Source organism: Dermochelys coriacea, chromosome 8, assembly GCF_009764565.3.
Source record: "Dermochelys coriacea isolate rDerCor1 chromosome 8, rDerCor1.pri.v4, whole genome shotgun sequence".
NCBI lineage: Eukaryota > Metazoa > Chordata > Testudines > Dermochelyidae > Dermochelys > Dermochelys coriacea.
Window position 1 is genome coordinate 46,458,278 of NC_050075.1, and position 27,965 is coordinate 46,486,242.

Sequence of the window (27,965 nt, forward strand, 5' to 3'; positions counted from 1 at the left end):
AACCAAGTGGTGGGACCACCCACCACTGTTAGAGGCCTGGGCTGGGACCTGGTGGAGTAGGGTGGGCCCAGGTCCTCCCACTCCTAGGGGGGATGGTGGCTTAGTCACCTGAGGCCAGCAGGCCTACTCACGTAGGCTAAAGACTGCCTATTGCTCTGTCCACCCAGAGCCCCAGATGGTGATCGCTGCATGCTCCAGCATGAAGGTTGTAGCTAAAGGGTCAGAGTTCTTAGACTGTCAGTTGCTGAATTCCCAAGCCAGGAGGCCTTGGGCTAAAGTCTGCTTGTTGCTTTGCCCACCCAGAGGTTCAGAGCCCTAGCCTGCTAACTGACTCCCTTAGTGACATAGTGAGACAGAGTAGCCTCCCTCTGAGCCTGATGGGGAGGGACAGCCACAGAATCACTACATGGACAAACTGGAGAAAGTCCAGAGGAGAGGAACAAAAATGATTAAAGGTCTAGGAAACATGACCTATGAGGAAAGATTGAAAAAAAATGGGCTTGTTTAGTCTGGAGAAGAGAAGACTGAGGAGGGACATATTAGTCTTCAAGTACGTAATAGGTTGTTATAAAGAGGAGGGTGATAAATTGTTCTCCTTATCCACTGAAATCAGGACTAAAAGCAATGGGTTTAAAATGCAGCAAGGAAGATTTAGGAAAAACTTCTTAACTGTCAGGGTGGTTAAGCACTGAAATAAATTACCTAAGGAGGTGATGGAATCTCCACCGCTGGAGGTTTTTAAGAACAAGTTAGACAAACACCTCTCAGGGATGGTCTAGATAATTCTTAGTCCTGCCTCTGTCCAAATGAATGTAAAATGCTACTAAAATCAGAACGCTAAAGATTTGCATCCTCTTTGTATTGTTGGAAATTTATTTTATTTATTTATTTTGCATATGCAATCTGATCGAGCCAAGCCACAGTGTTCTTATTGACGATGTTCAAGGCACGAAGACCTCTAGGAAGTTGAATCATTTGGCAATCCTCAACAATATTTATCATGGTTTGTGGATGCCGATATTGACATAATGGACTGTCTCTAAAATGCCACTGAAATTCTGCTGCAACTCAAATTCCATGTCTGGTACAAAACCAATTCAGAAGGCTCCATTGCCTTTGCAGTAAATCAAACCCAGGTTGATGTTGAGTGGGGTCTGAGTCAAGATAATTATTTGCTGGAAATAACTACACAAGGTGCAGGGCACCAGGGAGTGTGACTCATCTGCTAAGGTAAACACTTCACCAGGTAGCAAGTACAAAATGGGAAAGAATCAGAAAATGAAAGTGATTAGAAACTTATCTATACAACTTCTCTCTGTACAAAAGAGAAGCTGACTAGTCTATTTTCATAATCCAAGACAAACAATATGCCGTCAGTAAACAGGTAGGGTCAATGGTAAAAGACAAATAAAACATCTGACATCTCAATTGTAATAATCTGAGGCATTGATTGAGTTGGTAATCCCTATAGTCTCTGTTGCTCTCTCTAGCTCTGCATTGTCAGGGCTTCCTCAGCCAGCGGTTGATCTCAGGACCAACTTCATATTAGCTGGAGAGTGAGTGTGTGTATTCTCAAAGTATTAAGGCCAGAGGTGGTTTCCGGTGTCAATCTGATTGGGATGAGCTGTGCGGAAGAGTCTGAATTTTTCTGGGAACTGGTGAATGGTTCCAGTCATTGAAGTTATTGTCTTCTAGCAGCACAGCTTAGAACCTTCAACAGCTACTCAGAGCCTTCCTTTCATAAAGCCCATTTTACATATGGGAATAACACCTAATCTTACCCTAGGAAGCCACAGTTGAGGGGAATATTTACAAATAAATAAACCAGCACAAAGGAGTGCAGGAAGGCCAAGAATTGTAAGCAAGTGGAAAACCGAAGAGTGATTGGAAGAATCATCGATGACTCGAGTTCTCAGGGGCTTCAGAGTCCGGTGCCACTGGGTCAGGATAGTGTTTCTGGCTCCTACCCATTTTCCTGGTCCTGCCAGGCGATACTGGCAAGGGGTGCATGGACCAAAGAAAACTTCCAGGGCCAGCTTGGGATCCTTCAGGAATAGCAGCAGTACGTTGGGTTTTACACCAATACATGATGCAATTTCATCCATGTAGCCAATGTAACTCAGCTTGGTTTTGCTCTTCTTGTTGGAAAGACCCCTTCATTAGGAAATAAAATAAAGAGGTTATTGTATTTCTGTGTAAACCCAAAATGCGCGACTGAAACTCCTTCCCATTTCCCTGATTAATACAAAGCTCTGTCCAGAGCAAATGGTCAGACATGCAAACCATTAAAGACATGGCTATAGAATAACACTGAAAACATAATGCCATTATATACATCAACTTATGCCCTTCATCTTGGTTCAGTTTTGGCCACCCTATCTGAAAAAGACAGTAGCAGAAACAAAAAAGATACAGAGAAGGGCTATGATAGTTAAGAAGGTTCCCCTCTGAGGAGAGTTAAAAAGATAAGGGACCATATACTCCCACCTCTGTCTGCCTGCTTTGTTCTGCTCAGGTCATTTGTCACCAGTTCATTAAGAGCTAGACTGAGATCATCTACTCATCTCACAAGAGTTCACTGTCAGCCATTAGTTAGGTGATTTTTTATCTCGATCACTAACTTGATCTTAATTTGAACCAGAGCCCAGGTAATGAGATCTACACAAGTTATTTCATGAGTAGGTGTGAGTCACTGGGATTTGGAATACATCCTCACTCTTTCTGCATTAGGTCTTGTTGTCACGATATAAAAAAAGAGGTGTGTTAGCTCACTGGAGTTAGTGAAGAGCTTGTCTTCATTACAAAGTTCACTTGAGTTATTACTTGAATGTTGCTCCTCACTTGAGTCCCATTCACGCAGAAAGTGCGGTGATGCTTTTAACTTGAGTTGGTTAGTCCCTATAGGCTAAAACTCACCTTGGCACAACTTGCCATCTACTAACACAACTACTCTGTGGTGTGGATGCAGGCTAGCTCCCCTCGAATGCCAATAGTCCAGTGCCTTCCCACAATTCCCCTGTGTGTTCAGACAGGACAGACAAGTTCTCCCACAATTCACAGAGCAACTCAGTTTACTGCAGCACAAAGAATCATGGGATATGTTCCCAGAAGTCACTGTGCCATGTATGGATGTAGTCTCTGCCAGTCTAGTGCTGCAGCAGCGCAGGGAGCATCACGGTGTGGAGACCGAGGCTGCCTTCCTACTGGCTTGTGCTAGAGGGCCCAGCCAGAAGCTTCATGGACATGCCAGACTGACCTCTGTGTGACTTCAGAGATGGAGCATCCCTGCGGGGGGGTTGGGAGGGAGGGGAAGGGATGTATTTTCTTTGGCTGCATGGAGGGAAGCCATTTTCTGACTCTCCTGGTTAGAAGCCTGAAGCTGACTCAGAGGCCCCGCACTGCTCCAGGAAGCCTGAACAACCAGAAGCTGTGGCAACTCTCAGAGCTGGAAGACAACAGAGCCCACAGGCCCCTTCTGCACTGGAGGCCAGGAATCAGCCATGGCTTGATTCGCTTGGGACACCAATCAGCCAATTGTGAAATTGCCCATAGTGATGCCAGCCTGCCCCTTGATCTCCAGCCACACTGTGCGAACCGAGCCCAAGGAGACTTTGGGAATGGCCATTGTTGTAACACAGGTCAGCGATCCATTTTAGTGCCATCCCCAAGTGTGTCTCCTGATCTCCTCTTCTTCCTTAATTCCCCTTTTTCCTGTTCCAGGAAATGAACAATTGTCATTCTTATCTGGGCATAGTTACTACACTAGTTAACTTATTCCTAGAGGTCCTAGCAGCATGGCCACCTGTACCACCAGCCAATAGGTGGAGACACGCTTCATCAGGAACCAGATCCCATTGGTCCCAAAGGGGTGTGTGTCAAAGAGTACTGAAGGAGGGAGGAACCAAGCCCTCTACTGCCTTTGGAGATCAGGGGTGCCCCAGAAGGGGGGTTACAATTCCTGAGCACAGAGCCAATGTGAGACAGCAGCTGGTGGGTTATTTCAGTGTGGCCGCTTTCACGCAAGCCAGGCTAACTTGAAAAGAGTAACTCCAATGCAGATAACTCTGCCTTGAAGACATACTCTAATTCAAGGGGAAATGCTAGTGAGGACAAGGCTGTTTTTAATTTTCACATGTGGCAGCAGGTCGAATTAAAGTCTAGATTTTAAGTATAGCTCAATCTGCCAACTCATGTGAAAACTACAGACTTCCTTATAAGAACATAAAGGCGATACTGGGTCAGACCAATGGTCCATCTAGCCCAGTATCTTGTCTTCTGACAATGGCTATTGCCAGGTGCTTCAGAGGGAATGAACAGAACAGGCAATCATCGAGTGATCCATCCCCACTCAGCCACTCTCAGCTTCTGGCAGTCAGACGTTAGGGACACTCAGAGCCACTGATGGACTTACCATCCAGGAACTTATCTAATTCTTTTTTGAATCCTGTTATAGTTTTGGCCTTCACAACATCCCCTGGCAACAAGTTCCACAGGTTGACTGTGCATTGTGTTAAGAAATACTTCCTTTTGTTTGTTTTAAACCTATTAATTTCATTGGGTGACCATGGTTCTTGTGTTCTGAGAAGGAGTAAATAACACTTCCTTATCACTTTCTCCACACCAGTCATTATTTTATAGACCTTTATCAGATTCCCCCTTAGTCATTTCTTTTTCAGGTTGAAAAGTCCCAGTCTTATTAATCTCTCCTCAGATGGAAACTGATCATTTTTGTTGCCCTTCTTTGTACCTTTTCCAATTCTAATATAGTTTTTGTCTTCACTAGGATTTTGCCTTGAGTTAGCTCTTGCTTGAGTTAAGAACACACCTTTTTTTTGTAGTGAAGACAAGGCCTCAGTCCTTGTGAAGGAGAGACAATTGTTGAGATGATGGGTTTTGAAGGTCATAGATCAAAGTCTATAATGCCCAAGCAAATGGACCTTTAAAGATCATTCTCAGTGTCCTGGACAATTCCATATTTTATGGTTCTCTCTAAGCCATGGGTGGCGCATGACTCCCAGATTTGGGGAGGCTGGGCCTGAGTGCTGGAAGCTCCCTAGAATTGGGTGGGCCACTGGTGCCTGGACCGTGGCTCCACCTCCTGCTCTGCCCTGAGGCTCCGCCCCGAGGCATCTTCCCCCCAAGGTCCCACCCACACTCCACCCCCACTCTGCCCCAGGCCCTGCTCCTGCTCGGCCCCCCCCTCCAAGCCCTCCCCCACCACTCACGTCTTTCTGCCCCCTCCTTCAAAGGCCCCCCCCGCTGCTCGCGCCACTGTACGCCTTCTCCCCCGAGCCTCTCTGCCTCTCAGGGGGTGAAGAGGCATGAACGGTGGGTGGGGGGACCATGAGGGTAAGGGAGAAGAGGCGCGAGAGGCGGGCGGGGGGGGAAGAGGTGGAGCGGGGATGGGAAGAGGAGCAGTGTGGGCAGGGCCATGGGGCAAGAGTGGGATACGGAAGCAGGGCCTCAGGTGGAGTGTGGGCAAGGCGATGGCCCGGGTGCCCTTTTGGTGTCGGCACTTCAAAGGCAGTAGACTAGTGGCATGCCTCCAGAGGGAGGCACACCACATCCTGTTTGGGGAGGCTTAGAGGTTCCCCTGGTCTATTATACCCACTGCCCATGCTTTAAGCACATGAGAAGATTTTTGTTGTCATGTCTTCCCTGCCACTTTCTCCCTGAGCTGGATTCCAGGTACAGAGAGGGAAGCAGTGAGAATTGCAACATAGCCAGAAAAGCACACGGACCAGAGTGGTCCTCCTGGAGCTCCAGCATGGTCATGAAAGGAAATTCCTTTGGAACTTAAATGGGGTCAGCAGATAGGATCCCCCCCAGAACTAAGGTGTGGTTACTAGAGGGACACTTTGTATGCAGTGTTGTAATTGCCAGAGGATCCCCCACTAATCCTGGCAGGCATCGTTTTAACAGGCACTAGTGTAGGATGCTGCACACACTGTTCTAGCATCAGACAGGGCTGCAATGAGAACTCTCAGTTTTACAGTCAGTGGTTGACTCTCACTCCTGTTTTTCCTGAACTAGAAAGAAGTGGAATCCAGGCATAGGAAACAGCTGCCATTTCTTTCTAGCCACAAGATGGTGCCACTGCTATAGAGGAAAACATTGACTTCATGTTTCAGCGTGGTAGCCTTGTCAGTCTGTATCAGGGTTAGAGCCGGATCAAATAAATCCCACACTGTGCAAAGCTCACATGTTTTGTTCTGTTGCAACTCAAGCTCTGGTCCAGGTTTGTCAAAGTTTGTGATCCCTTTGAGCTCACTCAGATCTGCTTCCCAGCACAAATGGATCTATTTTAAGTGCTATTGTGTCAAACTGGTGCCATTTCTGGGTGGTTTTGAATCTGTGTGAAACTCAGTTTCATTCAGTTTCAAAAACTTGGAGGAGGGCATGAATGAAATAAAAGAAATGTTTCAGATGAACTCCTGTGAGTCCAACCCCACTCTATTCAGGAGCGTTGGTTAATGGCATTCTAGGGTCCTGTTAGCCACAGAAATGCATGTCTCCCTGCAATTGGAGGCATCAGTGCAGGATGTGTGGACACACCCGAGCTAGCTGGTACCAGTAGCAGTCCAGCTGCAGCAGCATGGGCTTCAGCGTGGCCTGTACAAGCCCACCTGGCACCCTGGCTACTTACGTGGGAGGCTAACCTGTGCTGCTGCAGCAGATTACAGCTAACATGGTATGTCTACATGTCCTGTAGTCACACCTCTGACTGCAGTGGAGACATAGCCTCTGTCAGAAGAGTTTCCCTGACTCTCTTCATCACCTGTTTGGTTCCACAGAAGGAGAATTAAAAGCCAAAACCCAAACAGATAGGGAAAAAATTGCACTAAAAAGTTTTTCTATTAATCTAGCTAGTCGGTGGAAGGATGGTCCAGTGGTCAGTGTTCGTCTAGAACAGGGGTCGGCAACCTTTGAGAAGTGGTGTGCCGAGTCTTCATTTATTCACTTTAATTTAAGGTTTTGCGTGCAAGTAATACATTTTAACGTTTTTTAGAAGGTCTCTCTCTATAAGTCTATATATTATATAACTAAACTATTGTCGTATGTAAAGTAAACAAGGTTTTCAAAATGTTTAAGAAGCTTCATTTAAAATTAAATTAAAATGCTGATCTTACGCTGCTGGCCCGCTCAGCCCGCTGCCCTCCTGGGGTTCTGTTCACCTAGGACAGCAGTGGGCTGAGCGGGGCCTGCAGCCAGGACCCCGGCTGGCCAGGGGCTGGCAGCCAGAACCCCAGACCAGCAGCAGGCTGAGCGGGGCCAGCGGCCAGGACCCCAGACTGGCAGTGGGCTGAGAGGCTCAGCCTGTTGCCATTCAGCCCGCTACCGGTCTGGGATACTGGCCCTGCTCACAGAGTGGGTACCTACCTTCTCCCTGGTTCTAGCCCATTCTCTTCCTCTCTTTCTGCACTGAGCTGAGGGTGGGAGCGCACTGAGCATAGGGCTGGGGGTGGAGGAGTAGGCTGGGGGTTGGGGTGTAGGGCCTGGCCAAGAGCTAGAACTAGGGAGGGGGCTCAGGGTTGGGGCAGGAGGTTGGGGTGTGGAGCGCTTACCTGGGCAGCTCCCATTTGGTGCTCAGGGTGGGGGTGGGAATGTGGGTGTGTGTGTGCAGGAGCTCCCATTTGGTACTCAGGATGGGGGTGGGAATGTGGGGGGTGCAAGAATCAGGGCATGGGGTGTGGGGGGTGCTGGAGTCAGGGCTGAGGTCGTGCAGGGGTGAAGGGGTCAGGGCAGAGGGCTGGGAGTGTGTGTGGGGGGGTGCAGAGGTCAGGGCAGGGGGCTGGGGGTGTGGGCTGAGGTCGTGGGGGTGCTCCCAGCCCCCTGCCCAGAGCGGCTCATGGCAGGGGGAGGGAGGGGATATGCCCTGATTCCACTTCCCTTCCCCAAGGCCCTGTCCCCACCTCTTCTCCGCCTCCTCCCGGGAGATGCAAGCTCGCTGCAGCTCTGCTTCTCCCCCTCCCTCGCAAGGGCCATCAGCTGATCGGCGGCAGGGAGGGAGAGGAGGAGGGGCAGGAACCCAGCACGCTGGGGGAAGAGGCGGGGGAGGGGGGAGCTTGCCTGCCCTGCAGCAGCCGCTGCGGACCAAGCTTCGTCACCCTGCGGGGATGGCGGAGAAGAGCGGCACGCTGCTGCCTACCGGGGTCCTGGCCCCGGCCTCGCTCAGCCCGCTGCCAGCCTGGGTTCGGGCTGAGTGGGGCCGGTGGCTGGGACTCGGAAGGCAGCAGTGTGCCATTAAAAATTGGCTTGCATGCTGTCTTTGGCACGTGTGCCATAGGTTGCCAACCCCGGGTCTAGAACTTGAAAGACCTGAGTCCCTGCTCCTCCACAGACTTTTCATGTGACTTTGGGCAAGTCACTTGGTCTCGAGGGCCCAGATCCTCAAAGGTATTTAGGCTCCTCACTTCCTGAAAGCTCTAGCTGAGGTGCCTCAGTTTCCCCATCTGTAAAATTGGGATAACAGCATTGCCTTGCCTCACAGCATTGTTGTGATGATAAATACAGCAAAATACTGCAAGGCACTCAGAGGCTCTGGTGACAGGGACAGAGGGGCTACCTCCCCCTGTTCAGCAGTGATATTACTGACTGCATCACGCCTTGAATATGGAATAGAATAAGTAGCATTTTGTACTGTTTAATTAGATGCTGCTGCTTCTTGGCAACTTCAGCCATCAGCCTGCTGACAGTAGGAAGCTGGTTCAACCCTGGGAAAATAAGAGAAACCAGAGAACTTACTAGCGCTTTTCACAGATGATCCCGAAGTCCTCAAACCAGTCAGTCCACTCTGAGCTCCTTCACTGATTACATCGGAGGCTGGACATATTTAGTAAGAGCTGAGCTAAATATTAGGGGCCAGATCCTCAGCTGGTGCAAATCAACACCTCTCCACTGAAACAAGCAGTGTTAGGTGAGTTTACACAGCTGAGGCTCTAAGTCATGTGTCGCAGAGAAGCTAGTGTGTTGATTCTTTGTGGAATTATGCTCTGTCTAGGGTCACATTCTACTAATGGCAGCACGGCTGGTGGGAGAGGCTAGCTGGGACTGTACACAGGTGGCCAGCTCACACTGCCGTGGTTACTCTGCTATTTTTAACGCACCAGCTAGATCAAAGCTAGCGTGTGTATGTCTGTGCGAGCTAGGAAGTACAGCTGCAGTGCAGACAAACCCTCAGTCTGCTTACCTTTAAAGACCCTTGTGGCCCAGCGAGCCTGGAGTTCCGTTCCTGCCATGATGGAGCCATTTAGCTCTATAAGGCCAAGGACAACCAGCGTCGGCTTCTCCAGAGAGGGTGGGAAGATGTATTTGTAAAGGGCGTACTTGCTTCTGCAGATGTTGCGAACAGACTCTTCAAGGAAGGGAAAAGAGAAAGTGTATCCAGTGGCAAAGACCACCACGTCGATGTTCTCCTCTACGGTCTCATCTTCAAAGACAGCTGAGCTTTCCGTAAACTCCTTCACATTTGGTTTTACCACAACAGCACCGCAGAGGATGCAGCTTGGCAGCTCGTCATTCACAATTAAGCTTAGGTTTGGACTGCCACATAGAAGGAAGGGAGAGAGAGAGAGATTGAGTGCAGTGTTTGCTCTGACATGGGGTGTGATAAAGAACCAAAGCAGAGCTGGAATTCTGGCTACACTACAATGAATTGTGAGGTGTGGAAGAGCTAATGGGGTAAGACCAGACATGGAGCAGGTAGGTGCTCAGGGGTGAGGTGTGTAGATGGGGAAATATGGAGGGAACTTGCCCTGTTCTGTGGATAAGTAGAAGCAGGCAGAATCCAGATCTGTCTTTCCAGTACCAGCTAGGACTACCATTTTTCAGCTAGTTTCTCTGTTGCATCAAGGTGTACTTCATGTAGAAGAGGACGGGGAATGGTTGGTGAGCTGGTATAGCTTCGTGATCCTCAAGGTGCTGTGGCATAAGTTAGAGCTGCCTAATTTTGCTCTAACTTATGACAGCTGGCTCTGATCCCTAGGCACCACACTGCAACTGGGCCAGGAGGAACAGAGCTGTGCTCCATCCAACCCTCATCCCACCTGGGTTGTGGGTAGGGTGGTCAGTGGAGAAGCTGGCTGTGCTGGCTTCATGCCCACTGAGAGTCAGCTGGCCAGGTGTAATCAGATTCCATCTTCTTCATGCTGCTCAGGCTGTGCAAAGGAGAATCTAGCCTTACAATGGTGTTTTTCATGTCAATAGTAATGTTTCTTTGAGTGGAAAGCTGAGCCAGCAGCTCACATCATGTAGACCAGTGCTACTCAAAGCGGTGGCCCGCGGACCAGTGCTGGTCTGCGAGCCATCGGCTGCTGGTCTGCACGCACATTGGAAAAAAAATGGCTGGTCCCCCACATCAGATAGCTTGAGAAGCACTGCTGTAGACAACCAAACAGCACTCAGAACTTAGTGATCCTAAATTCCTGTCACTGACCTAGGCTGAATTTGAACCACTGCCCCAGATGCTAAAGGGTCTTGTCAGCCTCCTCAGTAGGGTTGGGCAAATCACTCATTTTTCAGTTTGGAGGTTGAACAGAAAAATTGGAAAAAAAAAAATAGTTTCAGGTTGAACTCAAACCATTTTTTCCCCCTCAACAAAACAACCCTCATCCCAAAACAGTTCCCAAAACATAGTTGCAGATTGAACAAAACATTTTGTTTGTTCAACCTGAAACAATTGTTTTCATTTTGTTTTTAGTTTGGGGGGTTTAAATGTTTTTTTTAATGTTCTTTTAAAATTAAATCGACATAAATTCCAAAAGAAAACCACTTTCTAAAAAGTGGAAACATTTCAATTTGAATATGCTAAAATAAAAACATTTTGATTTTTCCAAAAAATTATTTTTTTCATTTTTTGGCCGAAACTATTTGTCAAATTCGACCCGAATTAATGAATAGTTTCAGTTGACCAAATCTGCATTTTTGCAGTGAAAAAACTGTTTGCATAAAAATATTCACCTAACTCTACTCCCGAGCTATCCAGTCTCCTGCCTTCTGTAGGGTAATGTTCTAAGTCCTTAAATTATAGATTCAAATGGGAGTCTGTTACACTGTTATCCAGAAGAGGCAGCTGTCAATCTGGCTGGTAAGGACAGATTCACACAGAAGTATGACATGGAAAGAAATGTGAAAAATTGCCACCATTGGCAGATAGGTGTTAATCCCTAAACTAGAAGTGCCTATGAGCACAGCAATGTAGGGCTTTGCTAGTCTGTAACTATTCCCCAAATGAAACAGGAGATTTACACTGAAAGCAAAGCAAGCACCTTTTCTGAGGAATCAAGCCATAATTTGCATGGTCAAACCATGTATTGAACTTCTTCAACCTTAGCAGTCTCATGAGGGCTGATGGGAGGAAGTTTTCAAGACAGTTGTGAAAGCGAGTGGTGAGCATCATGTCAAGAGGAAAGCCATGGCCTGAAATACGACTAGTCACCCACGTACCACTTCTGGTGCTGAGAAACACCTGGAAAATAATTGAGGCCCGAGAAATTTATTGCCCGGGAATCTGGTTTCCTTTTTTTTGTTCTCACTGTCAAATCATATCATGCATGTTTGCTAGGAGACCTTCAGCATGGAAGGGTAGAGAGCTAACCAGAATATCCCAAGATAAGGAGGTTGGGGTAAGGAACCAGGCTGCAGATTAACAAATCAGTTCAGTGTCTCTCTCTGACTCCTAGTGGCTGCAAAACCACCAGTTTATCTGCTGAACTGACTTGCAGAACAGTCCAGGAAATTGAAGTGTATCTTTTTATAGCCCTTGATCTGAACCTCTGTGCACTTGGCAATGCCTAATCTCGGCATGTCCTTGGCTACTAATTTGTTCACGCCATTCTAATATCGTCTGACATCCTTCCTGAGGCACTTTTCAAGGGTAGGAATTAGGGTTTTTGAAGAGCTCAAGATACTAGTTATGTTTCCTGACTTGGGGGATGGGTGGGAGAATAGTCGCAGGTCCTGCTCATGAGTGCAGGACTGTCAGTGAAACCTTTGCAACATTCTGCCTTCCAATTCTTTCAAAGAAGGCTCCTTCGCAGCCTACACAAAGGATTCTGGGGCACATCTAGGACTGAAGGTGCCAGGTTGCACGTGGCTGATCTGGAAACAGCAAAGCTACTTTGGAGATGGAACTGGGTAGGTGTGAGATAGGACAAAAAAGGATGGTGGAATTAAAGGAAGAAAACTGTCAGGGAGGGAAGGGATGGTTGGTGGTCTCAGGAAGAGGTGCTTTCTGTCCAGGAACCTCTGATCTACTTAGAATTCTTTGCCAATTGCATACATTCTGCTTTCAAAAGGGTAGCATGTGTATTTGGGGCAACTCACTCTACAAGTAGTAACAGTAGATATTGCAGTTATAGTATTGAGAGAGAAACCACGATCAGCATGGCTGGTGCTGCCCAGGATTTGATCTGCCTTTGCTTGTGGCCCATGGACTTTTGTTACAGTCACCCCAAAGTGACAGTGTGTGTTCATGAGGAACTCAGACTCCAAATCTCTACACCATCCCAGAGCTGTACCTGAGCAGCCACCCGACTGATCTCCACGGCGATATCTCCTCCAGAATTCCCAACACCGAGCACAAGAACTCTCTTCCCTTGGAAACTGGAAGAGTCTTTGTATTCCCAGCTGTGGAGGTACTGGCCTCTAAAGCGATTTTCTATACCTGTGAGGAAAGCAGGGAGAATCTCCTGCCATTAGATAAATGTGCTTGTTACATTGAGACAACTCTGCCTGGACAGTATAGCTTTTGACCCTTAATTCCTGTTGAATGACGCTAGTCTTCCCACTTCGTGTCCAACCATTTTTCCTTAAGTGTCGGATTCAAGTGCACTTGAGATCAATGGGAGTCTTTCCATTGACTTCACTGGGTGATGTGTGGAGCCCTTAGTACTCTGAAAGGATCCAATACCCTATCCTTCTGGGTCCCCTGGTTTTTATTCTTATGCCAAGACAATGCCACCTTTTTAAATCTGGAGTTGCTAATACATTGACATCAATGTTTCATTTTCATCATGCTCCTCTCATGTGGAGTAGATTCAACTCAGGCCTTGGGGTTTGCAGAGATCATGGAATATATACAAATAATAACAATGAATTGTCTTAGCTTATATATTAGTATCAGAGGGGGTTAGCGTGTTAGTCTGTATCCACAAAAACAACAAGGGGTCCGGTGGCACCTTAAAGACTAACAGATTTATTTAGGCATACGCTTTTGTGGGTAAAAAACCCCACTTACGTCAAAGAAGTGGGGTTTTTTAATCCACAAAAGTTTATGCCTAAATAAATCTGTTAATCTTTTAAGTGCCACCGGACTCCTCATTGTTTTTCTTATATATTAGTGCTTTCCATCATCATCCTTCAGAATCTTTTGCAAATTCTGTGCTAGGTCCTCAGCTGATATAAATCAGCAAAGCTCCATTGACTTCAATAGCTATACCAATTTACACCAGCTGAGGATCTGGCCCTTTAGATTTTCATCTTGTCATGGGAGAAGGTGCAGCCAATTGCCTGTTCCTTTAAGGGGCTATGAAATCTTCCCCCCTGTGGATTCTAATCACTGCACGTGGGGCTTCCCAAAGTGAGGCATGGCAGAAAACTCACGGAAAATGGGTCAGACTGATTTTCTCCTTAATTGCAAAGCTATACGTTTTCTCCCTGTAGGTCTGGGAAGCTGTGTATTAGCTCTACTCTGCGATGTCATACTGGTGACCCCTCAGGCAGTCAGTTTCAGTTTGTGCTTTACCTGCCTCACATTAAACAACCCTCACAGCTGGGGCTAATTAATAAGCTCATTGGCAGCCTCATTAGCGAGGCAAGGGCTGAAAGGACATTAGGAATAAAATACCCTCTTACTACAGAGACCATCTCTTCTGGGCAGAACAGAAGGACACAGGCAGGGCACTGCAGGGAAGCACACAGAGAGTCATATTCCAGTCCATAAATGAATTCACCTTATTCACTAATGCTGGTATTCATCCCGCCACAGACTGCTTCGCCAGGGCTGAATTTCACCCTGCAAGCCGTGTAGCTTTCTGTAATATGTTCAGCCGTAAATGCAGGACTTACCAGGGAAAGAATCCAGTGGAAAATGGGGCTCTGCATAGTGGCCACTGCAAACCATAACAGCGTCAAAAATGGCCGACTCAGCCGTCCCATCAGTCTCTGTGACAACATCCCACTGGCCAGTGGTGGAGAAATCTGGGCGTTTCCTTATGCTGTGAACTGTGGTCTTACAGGAAATCACATGAAAATCAAAACACTGTTATGGATTGTTCTTTATGGTAAATGGGTTCCATGTGTGAACGGTTAGACCCAGATCCCCAAAGATATTTGGGTTCCTAAATCCCACTGGGAGTTTTGAACTCCACTGGGCATCTACAGACCTTTGAGGATCTGGGCCTCAGTGCTCGGGTAAGCCTGGAAGTACAGACATTTCTTTCTTCTGTAAGTATGCAGGACCCCTGCTCCAGCCCCTTTGTACCAAGGCAGTGATGCTAAGGAGCTGAAAACGGTAGCTGAGGGGTGTGACCTGTCACCAGCCACCATAGATTAGGGCAGCCTTGAGCCTCCTTTCACTAGCACTGGGGTCAGACTTCCAGCCTAGCTACCTCCAGGATTGGGGGAGCACAAAGGTGACATTAAATGTTAAGCCGTCTTTGTCCCCACACCTCTTTGGGTCCTGCACCAAAATTGGCCAGATCTGAAGGCCTGGCATGTCAACTGCAGCACTGCACACACACAAATCTTTGACTTCCTTCTTACCTTGAAACGTATGTATCTGAGAAGGCTGAAGTGCTTGGCGTACATTCTGAAATACTCCAGGAGCCTGGAGTGGTTCATGTAGTTGGGGAAATCCTCTGGGAAGGGGAAGTCGCTGAAACACATCATCTCCTTGGAGGTGTTGGTTATCACCGATCTGTAGACGCTGATCCTCCCAGCTTCCTGTGTCAAATGCAAAATACACAATATGTGGTCAAAAAGTGACTAATTGAGAGGGATTTACTTGACTTGGGTCATCAAAGCAGGGTTAAACAGCCCACTGGTACACAGAACAGACATATGGGTTCCATGCCACCACCTCAGGACTTGTCTACACTGGGAAGTTATTCCAGAATAAGGTAGGGGGTGAATTCATAGGTGCCGACTCCATGGGAGTCGGGGCAGGGGCAGGCGGGGAGTCAAGCATCCACCGGTGCCAGGAGAAGTTGGCGCCTATGGGTGAATTTAAAGGGCTATAGCTGTTCTGGAATAACTCTATGTGGACACTCTTATTTTGGAAGAAGAGTGCCTTTTCTGGTTTACCTTAATCCACTTTCAAAGTGGATTCAGATAACACAGAAAAAAAAAAACCCAACAACAAAAACAAACCAGACATGCTTATTCCAAAGTAAGTGTGTCCATATGGGGAGCTATTCCAGAATATTTTGGTTTTTTTTTTTGCAGTAGCTACTCTGGTCAATTTCCCCATGTAGACAAGCCCTCAATCTCCTCATATCCCTGTCTTTATAATGGTGTTATTGAGGGACTGGATACACCTGATTTCCAGACTCTGGTGCATTGCTCCAGTGTAAGTACTGACTTTACCGGGGAAGAGTAGATACATGTATGCCAGAGACTATGGCTCTTGTCGTTCCATCTGCTTATCCCTGTGAAGTCAGAAAGGAAAGCCCAATGAGTCAGGTCTGAAAATTTGCCTAGGTCCATGGGTACAGTCTCTTCCTTGGCTGCAAATGTAAACTATGGTAATATTCAAAACAACACATAGCCTTGTCCAAAATAAACACCTTGTTAAGAAGTCACTGGATAAGGAAATCCCACTCACTGTGAACCTCCAGAGGCCCCCGATGTCATGACTTCGCTCAAAGCAGGTGGGCTCCAGCCCCTCATCCAGACAGCACTTGATGGAGACCAGTCCACTGGACCCAGCTCCAATGATTGCCACCCTCTGGACCATGCTGTGCTGTATCAGGAGAGAGTCAAGTTGGTGTCAAAGTGGCTCTCTGGAACTCCCTCAGTGCCTTGCATTGTAAGAGCTTAAGCTGGAGTACGGCAGGGAAATAAATGATTAAGTAGCTGGAATTTCTGCCGCTCAGTAAAGGACAAAGGTTTAGATTCATAGATACTAAGGTCAGAAGGGACCATTCTGATCATCTAGTCTGACCTCCTGCACAACGCAGGCCACAGAATCTCACCCACCCACTCCTACGAAAAACCTCACCTATGTCTGAACTATTGAAGTCCTCAAATCGTGGTTGTATTTGGTGTTCCTGGCCCCCATGGGCAAGGTGCTCTGCCCCATTGCCCCAGCTCCTGTGGGCTCCCCACCCCCCAGGCCCCTGCTGCCTCCTTCAATGCTTAATTTGTATTGGAAGAGGTGCCGCGACTCAGCCTCAGCAAACCCCTGCACAAATTAAGAACTGGCTGGGTGGCTGGACAGTGGTGGCGGCTGACTGGGCGCCTAGCTCTGAAGGCAGTGCCACTGTCAGCAGCAGCGGAGAAATAAGGGTGGCATGGTATATGGTATACTGCCATCCATACTTTGTGCTGCACTGTTCCTTCTGCACCCCTAACCCTTTCGCTCCCCTGTGCCCCTAACCCCTGCTGCGCCCATGTGGGGAAACTGACCTGGATGCATGGAGTGGCTGGCATTGCTGCTCGCTCCCACCTCAAATGCTGCTCCTTTGTGCCCCCCTAAGGGGCTGTGAACAAGAAGCAACATCAGGGCTCTCTGAATCCAGATTACTTTCCCCACCTGGGCTGCATAAGGGGAGGGCAGCAGCTCCTGATGCTCGCTTCACAGCACAGCCCAGGTGGGGAAAATGACCTGGATACATGGAATGCTTGATGTTGCTCTTCACTCTCCCCCGCTTCATAGACACCTAGGGAGGAGTTGGGAGAGCAGTATCTGTGCATCACCACTCGTCCTCCCTCCCCATTCCGCGGGGAGGAAGCAGGGAGAAATCCGGGCACTTCCCCACCCCATGCGTTGCCTCTGCGGATTTGTGGCACTCCCCTGCCAGCCAGCAGTGTGTGCTTCTGTACTGCTGCACGGAACCCCCCTGACCACTGCGCCCTGGGCCCAGGTGGCCCACCCCTAAGGCTGGCCCTAGCAGGGAGAATGTCCTTAGGACTAAAGGCAATGCCCATCTGTGACTAACAACTGTGGTTAATTTAACACCCCTGCTTTTCTAGCAGCACCAGGCACTGGTGTCTTTTAAACCCTGGCCAAAATGTTCAAGTCTGGCTTGCGTGAAGTCAGCCTCTTGAACCTGTAAGTGGGCCCAGCAGCAAACTAAGATTTATGGATGACAAGTATTGGGGGTAGCCATGTTAATCTGTATCCACAAAAACAACAAGGAGTCTGGTGGCACCTTAAAGACTAACAGATTTATTTGAGCATAAGCTGTTGACAGGGCCAATTCGATCAGGGTGGATGTAGTCCACGACCAATGAGATTTATGGATGAAATCCTGGTCCCACTGCAGTCAAAAGCAAAACTCCTATTGATTTCAATGGGGCCAGGATTTGCCCCATATGGCCAGTTGCTAAAATTATGTTTGAGGACTCATGCGAAAGGCAAAGGGTGGAAGCTCTTTTGTGGAGGAAAAGCTTCCCAGGCACTTTTAGACGCAACTCAGGGGATGAAGTGACCATTGGGGTGAGACATGGCCATTAAGATCCAGTGACAGTTTGGAACTGCTCTGCAATAATTTATGAATGCTGTAGGTTGACCTGGTTATTGGGATGGTCACTGTAGGAAGATAGTGGGTTAGTCTAATAGGGGCCTATCAGAAAAGACAAGCAGAAAGAGCAAGAATGGCTCAGGATAAGCCACCCCTCAGTAAACAATTAAGGGTTGTTAGAATCAATGTCCAAACTATTATTTTTGAAGATTCTGCCTCCTGGCAACCTATAGAACTGGTTGGGACCATGAAAAGAAAGGGGTCTGTTTTGGGCCAAGGTGCTCGAAGCACTACAGGCCAGGCAGGAGTACTTTGAGAAAAATGAGGTTTACACACAGCTGTGAGTTATTGGCTTTATTGAAGGTTAGTGACTCACTTGCAACAGGGACTTTAAACGTTGCAGTTACGAAGGCGGGGAACTCAGCACACCGGAGCTCTGGCTGGGACGGAGTCCAATGGAGGGGCAGACAGTAAGTGTTAATAAGACTATATAAAAACAGCTTACGAATATAGAATTAGGTATTTTTTTAAAGGGGGGCTTTTTACTACTTGGCAAAGGGCTATGCAAAGCAGCTGTGTTTTTTAAGAACTATTTTTATTTTACAATAACGAAGCAGCTATTTATGTTTTACAGTAACTTTTTGGCTCGAGAAAGCGGAAGTTTTCTGGCTAGGCCATAACAAAGTTTTTTGCAGTCCCTTACATTTTTTTTTTTTTTGCTTTTTTGAGCGACACTAAGGACCATGAGAATGCAGTGCAGAGGGAAAACCGCACACAGCACTGGGAAACTAGGCTATGGCCGCAAAGGCAGCAAAAATACAAGCTAAGAAGACGGAACGAATACACAGACTCATTTACATTGTATTGGGCAGGATTTAAAGCATACAAATTTGTATATGTAATAGTTTTATTAATTGTTTTTAGTAAGGAATAGTGCTGAACGAGGGTTAGATCTATGCAGACACTGATGAAACAGGTTTTTATTATGATACTTATGGCATATGTACGCGGTAAGCAAAATGACGTCGCATTAATAGCACTTTGGTCTAAGACTAACCAGGTATTTATGGAGGAGGTGGTAGCTTTTGCAGCGGTGATTTTTATAAGGAGCGCCATGACAAACGGGAGAGCGAGACCATGCAGGGATAGTTTTTTTTTTTTTTTGGGAGTATGTATGTTTATTTTTTTTTGGTGATGAGGACTATGGCGGCTTGTGATTTTTGCTGCGGTACTGTTTATTACATGTTAGCTAATACGTGTTACTTGGTCTTGCTCGGGGTGCTGGTTTTTAGACCTACGGGAGGTAAAGGGAACAGATTACACAGGGCTTTTTTGGCTTTTATTGCATTAGCCACTGCATTTTAGTGGGCCTTGGAGGTTTTAGTTTTTGTGTGGGCGTTTACATGTTGCACGGCCAGAGGGGCTTGTTGGGCATAGCGCAGGAGTTGCTGCTAGAGCGCCGCTCTCTACAGGGGCTGGCCTGCGAGTTTTAAACTTTTTGCTTTTTACGCAGTTATTTAGGTTTGGAGGCTTTTGTATAATATGTAGCTGTTTGTATTTATTAATGTTAACATGTGTTGGATTTTTCTTTTTTTGGCCAGCAAAGTGCTAGGAGTACATAAGGGCGATGGTTTTTTGCCTTTTTTTGTGTGTGGCCGCCGCGACACATGGAACAGAGAACTTGCCACACCCTTAATATGGGCGTGGCAGTTTTTATTTGGCTGGCAGAGCAGAGGGCTTCGCTGGCTTGGTTTGCTTTATTTATTTTTTTTTTTTGGCATTATGTTTGGTAGAGGGTAGCTGCATTTATTGTTTATATAAGTTTGCTGTTGGCTTTTTATTGATTTTTTTTGTGAGAGACACTAGCTTGTAAGAGATTTAGCTATAAGGTTTTTTGAGGCACCTGCAATTTTTTTGTTTGTTTGTTTTTTGCTTTGCTGCTTTTTTGCAGTCTGTATGGCTTTTGGTCTAGTGCTCGCCAAGGCGGCCTTTAATTGCATAAGGGTGGCTGCTAAGTTTTTTATGCACTTATTTTTTGCCATGATGACTGCGAGGAGGGAAGGTTTTAACTTATTAGGGGTTAGGCATTAGGGTTAAACATTGTGGCTTTAATTGATTTTGTTACTGGTATATTGTTTGGCTTTATTTTTTTGCCTGTGGAGACAGCCCAGGCTATTTTTAATTGACAGAGAGCTTGCACTTTTTTTGGAACGGTTTTTTAGGGGCGCGCCTGTGCTTTTAACTTTTTTACTAAGGGGTAGGCTGCCTCGACTGCAGCCGCCATCCAGCGGTACAACAAAGGGTTTTTGGCCTGCGGCCGCAGCGAATTTGCCAATTGTGCACGTACTTGAGAGTTTTGCGATAGGATCTTTAACTGTTGAAATTTATAAGAAAGCAACAAAACTGTATTACTTGCATTGTTTTAGACTTTTACGAGCTACTGCAGGATGCTTTTTTAGGGCTTTTGTTGGAAGGTTTTTATAATTTTTTGCAACTTACTTGTTTTAAATGTGTGGACAACTTTTGGTTGTAGGGCACTTTCTTGCACTCGCAACTCTTGGACTGGGTGCGCCAGAGCTACGGCAGGGGACTCCTCCCCCCTTTTGTCTGAGGACGAGGAGTCCCAAATGTTTTTATTTTAAGTCTTGGGGTCTCAGGAGGGGGCAGCGGTCACCGCGCGCACCTGGGTGGTGGTGACCAGCTGCCGCCCGTGCCTGAGGCGCCTTTTATTTGTTACTTGGGCAACTAACACTTTGTAGCGTTGTGTTAGCTCTTGGGCGCGCTTTGCTTGAGAGGTGTCGACTTTTTGAGCTACAGCCTGGGTCTCAGCCTGCGCCGTGCATTTTTGAGGTTTTTTTTTTAGTGCTCGCTGTAAGCGGAGCACCTTTTTATTTTGGGCTCGGACGGCGGTTAGCAGGAGCCACCTTAGCTTTTTTATTGCTCGCTTTCTTGCTTTAGAGCGCCGGTTCGCTCGTAACGGTTGTAACTTTTTTATTAGCTGCACGGGCGTAACCGCCGCAGCCTGTTGAAACTTTGGCCAATCCGCCGGGGCAGCCCACCCAGTCATGATTCGCGTTATTGGCCCCCAGCACTTCGTCGGGGGCCATTTTGGTATGCACTGTAGGAACAGCGACGGCTTTTTTATTTTTTTTACTTTTGGCTAAAGCGGCATTGCTTTTTAGAGTACTCTGCTCACTGCGCCAAATGTTCTGGGCCAAGGTGCTCGAAACACCACAGGCCTGGCAGGAGTACTTTGAGTAACGATGTTTACACACAGCTGTGAGTTATTGGCTTTATTGAAGGTTAGTGACTCACTTGCAACGGGGACTTTAAGCGTTGCAGTTACGAAGGTGGGGAACTCAGCACACCGGAGCTCTGCCTGGGACGGAGTCCAACGGAGGGGCAGAGAGTAAGTGTTAATAAGCACTATATAAAACAGCTTATGAATATAGAATTAGGTATTTTTTTAAAGGGGGGCTTTTTACTACTTGGCGAAGGGCTATGCAAAGCAGCTGTGTTTTTTAAGAACTATTTTTATTTTACAATAACGAAGCAGCTATTTATGTTCCACAGTAACCTCTCAGCTCGAGAAAGCGGAAGTTTCCTGGCTAGGCCGTAACAAAGTCTTTTGCAGTCCCTTACAGGTCATGAGTACAGAAGACAAAGGAACTTTCTCTCCAGGCTGGAGCAGTAGTTGTGTGTGGGAGAATCCGACTGAGAGCCAGTCACCCGCTGAGGGGTGCCTGAAGAAGTGAAGCCTGCCTAGTGTAACCGGGGTAATGGTCCCGCTATTGTGGGAAACTTTCCTGGTTTCTGCACTACCCAGGTGAAATGGGCTAGTGAAAGGATCTGAATCCTCGCTCCCACTCCCTTCACCCAGAGGCCTGCCTGACCTCAAGGGCTCCCCTTTCACTCTCCTGTGTGGCAGAGTCTGCATTACCCCAACAAGGCTGAGCCCAGAATTCCTGTGGGGCTCGACCCCCAATTATGTCATGGTCACTCAGGACAGGGGCTAGGGTGTCCCCATGCCGGGGTCCTCTCTCCTCACTGGCTGCTTCCCTGACACACTCAGCACTGCTCTAAGTTTAAACCAAATACAATTAAAGAGCAACTGGAAGAATGGAAACAGTTAAAGGAAGCAGGCCCCTCATGGGCATGGGGAACACCATGAATAGCAGTGTCTGGGACATAAGGAAAGTTCAGTCTGTTCCTCACACCTCCCAGGACTCCCTACCAGGCCCTGGCGGTACTGTGGTGATACCACAGATCAGACACTGCTCTGGTGGTGGAGACACGCTCTCAGGCTCTAGTGAGATCCTTCTTCCAAGCATCGGCGCTCCCATCCAGGGGCATGTCTCCCCCCTTCCAACTCCAGCCTCAAGGCTTCTTGTCTGGTGACATCTCCCTCTTCTGGGCTCTCACTGCCCAGGGTCCCCCATCGCACTCCTCAGCTGCTCGCCGATCTCCGCTCCAGCGTTACTTGTGACCCATCCGGTGGCCGCTCTCTGGCTCTGGCTCTGTGGCTCCCACTGCAGCTCAGCCCTGGCTCACTCTCGGCTGATCTGTACTGCCCCAGCTCCTGGCTCCGGGCTGCTCTAGCTCCCTCTCTAGCTTACTTCTGCCTCCAGCTCAGCTCTGGCCCTCCCAGCTCAGTGCTGCTTCTGCTGCTGTCTCCAACTGAGCTCCAGCTGCTGCTATCTCCTTGGCTCTGCTCTGGCAGCCCCAGCTCACACGGAAGGGGCCCAGGCTCTTGACTCAGTCTTTGGCCGGCTCACCCTGTCAAGCTGGCTGATTTGGAGAACAAGCCTCTCCCCAATGGCCCTGGGGACTATCAGTCTCAGGATCCTGAGTCCTCTTTGGCCCTTCCCCTTTCTCCTGGTGTGGGAGAGGGCCAGCCAAAGTCTCACTAACCCACTAAGTTCCAGTAGGGGGCCAGCAACCTCAACATTAGGTTACCATCCACCACATAGGTAGGATGGACTGCCAAGATGGATGTGTGTAGGCTGTTTTCAATCCTTTTTCTCTCAGGGCTTTGTTTCTGCTGCAAAACAGACGATGCTTTGGGTGAAGCGAATGCCCTGACTGTACGAACACTGGTCACAGATTCCCAAAGGGAAGGACCCCGGGTGCTGAACCTAGTCGGTCCTGTTGCATAAACATGGTTGTCACACAAGGTGCTGTAGCCTATCGCCCAATCTCAAGAGAGGGTGAAGCGGCTGATTCTACGCCAGGAATGGTGAAGGCAAGAAGCCTGGTGCCTGAGGGGATGAACTCGGAGAGACCAGAAAAGTGAAAGAGCGGCAGCCAGTCCTGTAATTGGGATATCATCTAGCTCTCAAACTATCACCCATATGGAGTAGGTCTGGAATGCGTTTGCCTGCCTTGACAATAGGAGGTCGTTAGCTAACCAGGACTCCTATATTAGGCAATAGGATAATGGATTCCGACTGGAATAGCAGGGTGCCTTTTCCACTTAAAACAAGACACATTCGCACAGCAGGAAGCCGGCAAGGACAGACAGTCAGCTGTGACCAGCGTGGGGCACAGGAGGATTGTTGCTATAAGAGAATGAAAAGGTTCCTGTAACTGCCCCGGGAAGTAGACTATCCTGGGGCGGCCTTGGGGCCAGGCAACCCCGAGCAGTGTTGAGTGTTTAAGTTTGTTTTCTGTTTGTCCGCATGCTTGTAACCAGTGGTGAGCTGGAGCCAATTCGCACTGGTTCGTGCGAACTGGTTGTTAAATTTTGAAGCAGTTTTAGAACCGGTTATTAACCCGCTTCCCTGCAGGGGGCGCTGAGGCTTTGATGGGCTCTGGCCGGGAAGTGATGTAATTCCTCCTCCAGCCGCCGGGGGCGCTGCGCTGTGGGAGCCATGTGGGCTGGCCCTGGGCATGGGCCCTGTTGCTGCTGCTGCTCCCCCAACCCCTGGCCCCGGGCTCCCGATGCTGCTGGTGGGTCCCCGGCTGCTCTGCTGGGCCTGGGCTGGGTCCTGCTGCTCTCCCCGTGAGCACCCCCTGCCCTGCCTGCAGCCAGCCCCTGCCTCCAGCCAGCCCCCGCCCTGCCCGCAGCCAGCCCCTGCCTCCAGCCACCCCCTGCTGTGCCTCTAGATACTCCCACACCCCCTGCCCAAAGCCACCCCCCGCCCTGCCCGCAGCCAGCCCCTGCCTCCAGCCACCACCAAATCCCTGCCCTGCCTCCAGCCATGCCCTGCCTTGCCTGCAGCCACCCCTGCACGCCCTGCCCGCAGCCAGCCCCTGTCTCCAGCCACCCCCACACCCCCTGCCCTGCCTCCAGTCACCCCCACATTCCCTGCCTGCAGCCAGCCCCTGTCTCCAGCCACCCCCACACCCCCTGCCCTGCTTCCAGTCACCCCCACATTCCCTGCCTGCAGCCAGCCCCTGTCTCCAGCCACCCCCGCACCCCCTGCCTATATAAGAAAAAAACCCCAAAATCGGGACTGTCCCTATAAAATCGGGCATCTAGTCACCCTAGCACACCCCAGGGAGTGGCGGGGACCCACATGTGAAACGGAGCTCATTTCTAGTTCAGGCCCATCTTTTTAACAAAGAACTTTAGGCAGGTTTACATACATCCATATTTTCCCCGGACAGGTCAGGCTTTTTGGTTCTTAAATCACCGTCCAGAAAATACGGATGTATGGTAACCTTGTTGGTACAAAAAATACATACTGGGGCACATCCCTTAAATCAGAACTTTTTATAGGGAACCGGTTGTTAAGATTTTGGCAGCTCATCACTGCTTGTAACTTTCTACAGAAAACTTGTTTTTAAGAAAGAACAACTGGCTTGTCTTGGACAATTTACACAGTCTTCTGTCTGAGGAGAGAGGACTCCTCAGGGACCCTCATGCAAAGGCCTGCAAGTTAACAACATAAGCACCTGCCCTCGTTTCAGTCCAGAAGAACGGGGAACATAATAGGAGTGAGATGCAAAAGGCAAAAGTAGCAGAGAGGAAGAACAGCCCAGTGGTTAGGTTGCTAGTCTAGGACTTAGGAGACCTGGGTTCAAGTTTCTTTTTAATATGGGTTTCCTGTGTGACCTTGGGTGACTTCCTTCGTCACTCTGTGTGTCAGTTCCCTCTCTGTACAGCGGGGAGAACAGAACACACTATCTCCCAGGGTATTGTGAGGATGAATTCATCAAAGATTATGAGGTGTTCAGATTCTACACTGATGGGGCACTGTATAAATACAGCTTGCCATCAGGCACTTGAAAGATCAAGGTGAAAGAGGCTGCAAAGGTCACATGTAACTACACAGAAGTGGCCTGATTGCCAATGGGATCTATGGACCTCAGCGTTCCTGAAAATGTGGCGTTCTGGTTATTTCTTTTTCATCCTGGGGAATCACATTTGAGCCTTCTCATTTGCCTTTGTTGAGACAGTTTCATGAATAATTTGTACTTACAGAGTGAGGGAAAGGGAATTCCTTCGCCCTTTCAAGTTTTGCACTTGATAACTGGAGAGAAACCAGAACTTACGGTGAAAGTGCCAAGAGAGAATGGTCTCAGATGACATTCTGTGGTTTACTAGTGACCGAGTTTAATAAGTTTAATCAGCTAAGTGTGTAAACAACTGAAGCATGAAGACATCAAGAGAAGACAACTGTGGTTTGGGAAAGGGTTAATTTGAAAAGGCAGGGTTCAGATGGTAATAGAAATTATGCTGCTGTGTTGAGATGGGAATAAACTGCACTCCTGCATCTGAATCTGCCTGGAGTTTGGATCTGAATCAGACCTTGATGGCTAACTCCTCTCTATAACAGGCCAAACCAAACCCCTGACATTTGGGCAGACTGGATCCAAACATAGTGACTCATCTTATCTTTGACCTAATGGTATGGTCAACAAATGGAGAGTTTCTGATAACATAATGCTCCTTACTGGTGCTTCATTGACTGCATCTGCGGGAATTTGTGCAGGATGGAGTTTTTGAGTAGCTGAGCACTTTTCCTGCAGCAAGTGCAGTTCACTGCAGTTCTCATTAAACCCAGCTATTAATTTTCTGCTAGGACTACACTCCATAGCACAGTGTTTCTCACCCAGTGGGCCACCAGCAAGCCTTTGTGGGGTTCCCCGATGCTGTTCTGCAGCACAATTCCTTGCCTTAGGCCAAGAGAGTTGAATGCCTATGTACACAGGTACGAGGAAGTGGAACAAAGTGCAAAGCACAGGAAGTGGAGGGCCCCTGGTTGCAATAGCCTAGCTTGTTTATTAGCCTTGTAGTCCCAAAGCCTCTTCCCAGCATTCTGATGGATTTTTTAATTTGTTCATTAAAAAAAAATCCCATACCCAATAAACCATTATTTAAATAATGTATCCCAAAGCCTACTCATACCCAAAGGAGCTGTACTGGTTGGCAGGGATAGCCCCTCTTGTTTACCATAGCCAGACCCTCTGCTCCATGGTACCAGGGACAGCACTGAAGCTGTTACCACCCTGTACCATTGGAGGTTCCCCAAAGCTGGAGGAATCAGCCCCTGACCCTTTAAGCCAAGTTTAAGGTTGCTTTGTGCTGCTGCTTTAGCATGGCCAAGGATGGGGCCCATGTGTCTTTAAAGTAAGGACTCACATAGTACCATACTGACCCAGTGCTGGACTAACCCAGAGGGTCTACGCCATCCTAGAGACCTAAGGAAGGCCAGGCAATAAAACTGTTAAGCCACAGCAAATGATGAGAGCATGTATCAGTGATTTAAAGGTTAAGTAACATGGCAAAAATATTGCCATTATTACAAAAAAGCCCCAAACATTAGAAACCCAGGAAATTCAGCGTTAAGATTAAATAAAACTGTACATTGCCATGTTCTCAACTGTTTGAGTTTCTGCTAAGGCACCCAATAAAGCAATAGCAAAAGACCTTGTGGGGGAAAAAAAAATAGAAAACGTGTAATTTTTGCTTACGTAGCAAATAAATATCTAATCCATCACTTTCCAACTGCTGAGTAAGAGACAAAGTCTCATACCCTATAGTAAACTTCCCAGATGTCAAACAAATTGGTTAGTTCAATCAACAGTTGAAGGGAGATAAGAAGTAAAATGATTTATTTGACACTTGCTAAGCAAATTCCCCAATCTGAGACATCATGAGATAATTCAGGGGAAGTTTAGTACTTTTCTGTCCAGAAAGTTAGAAGGCAATTAAAAAAAATGGAGCATATAAAGGAAAACTACCTACAACTTTAATTACTTCTTGTTCCATAGGAACTATGGGCACTTTGAACAATTTTACTGAGTCCCATTTTCAAACTGAATGTAGGTACTTAGGAGCTTAAATCTGATTGAAAGTCAATGGAACTTGGGCTCCTACGTGTCCAAGTCACTTGAAAATGGGACTTATTTTACTCCATAATTTGTATACAACTTTAGCTACACATATGTATTATAAACTATATCAGTAAGTGTCATTTTAAGAACATAAGTGCCCTGCGGAAGAGCTCCATGAAGCTCAAAAGCTTGTCCCTTCCACCTACAAAAGTTGCTGCAATAAAAGATACTGCCTTACCCATCTTGTCTCTCTTTTATGAAACAGAAGCAGTAACAGATAGAAGGAAAAAAAAAGCTACTTACATTTATCCAAAGTCGTAGCAAAAAGTACGCGTCTGGATGTGTGCCTTCAGCACATGATGGAATTAATACAGAAATGTTGCTCTGTATGTATGCAGCAAGTAGTTTTCAAACAAAGCATAATATTTCCCCACCACATCTTTCTTTCACACTTGCCAATCACAGTCCTCCCTGGGGTTTTGGACACAGCCAAGTTTGCGGATTGATTGTTGAAGCATGAAAAATGCAGTCGGGAATAAGGACTCTAAGTAAAGAAACTCACCTTTCTGGTTCAATGTGGTGTCTTTTTTGTTTTGCGTTTGACTGGGTTTTGGGTGAAGTTTGTCTGGTTATAGATTACATTAGAGAGTAAAGTCCACATGGTTACAGCTCATTCACTCCTCAGCTCCTCTGATCTTTACACCCTCCCTCCCTCCCCTTGTGTAGCATTGAAATTCAAATGCATTCCTATTCGCTCTCAAGAAAAAAGGAAAAATGCACTAATTCTGAATGGCTAACCATAGTGTCATAAATATAAAGGGAAGGGTAACCACCTTTCTGTATACAGTGCTATAAAATCCCTCCTGGCCAGAGGCAACATCCTGTTACCTGTAAAGGGTTAAGAAGCTCAGCTAACCTGGCTTGCACCTGACCCAAAGGACAAATAAGGGAACAAGATACTTTCAAATCTTGGGGGGGGGGGAGAGGGGTGGGAAGGCT

At 47.6% G+C, this 27,965-nt stretch overlaps 1 protein-coding gene across 5 annotated transcripts; it reads right to left on the minus strand.

Annotated features, from left to right (window-relative positions):
- Positions 1-818: 818 nt before the first annotated feature.
- On the minus strand, positions 819-27,773 carry LOC119859991 (dimethylaniline monooxygenase [N-oxide-forming] 2). Of its 5 annotated transcripts, none has more exons than XM_043491231.1 (9): positions 27,270-27,497; positions 15,824-15,961; positions 14,764-14,943; positions 14,068-14,230; positions 12,519-12,664; positions 11,268-11,467; positions 9,191-9,543; positions 8,607-8,714; positions 819-2,154 (listed from the first exon to the last, which is right to left on the minus strand). In XM_043491231.1, the coding sequence occupies exons 2-9, from the start codon at positions 15,953-15,955 to the stop codon at positions 2,120-2,122; spliced, it is 1,317 nt and encodes a 438-aa protein (XP_043347166.1). In that variant the 5' UTR covers positions 15,956-15,961; positions 27,270-27,497; the 3' UTR covers positions 819-2,119. The 5 variants fall into 5 exon arrangements, with proteins under 5 accessions (XP_043347166.1, XP_043347163.1, XP_043347165.1 ...); XM_043491228.1 differs by lacking the exon at positions 27,270-27,497 and adding an exon at positions 27,529-27,773 and having other exon boundaries at positions 821-2,154; positions 8,642-8,714; XM_043491230.1 differs by lacking the exon at positions 27,270-27,497 and adding an exon at positions 27,529-27,773 and having other exon boundaries at positions 821-2,154; positions 8,642-8,714; positions 15,824-16,040.
- Positions 27,774-27,965: the final 192 nt, after the last annotated feature.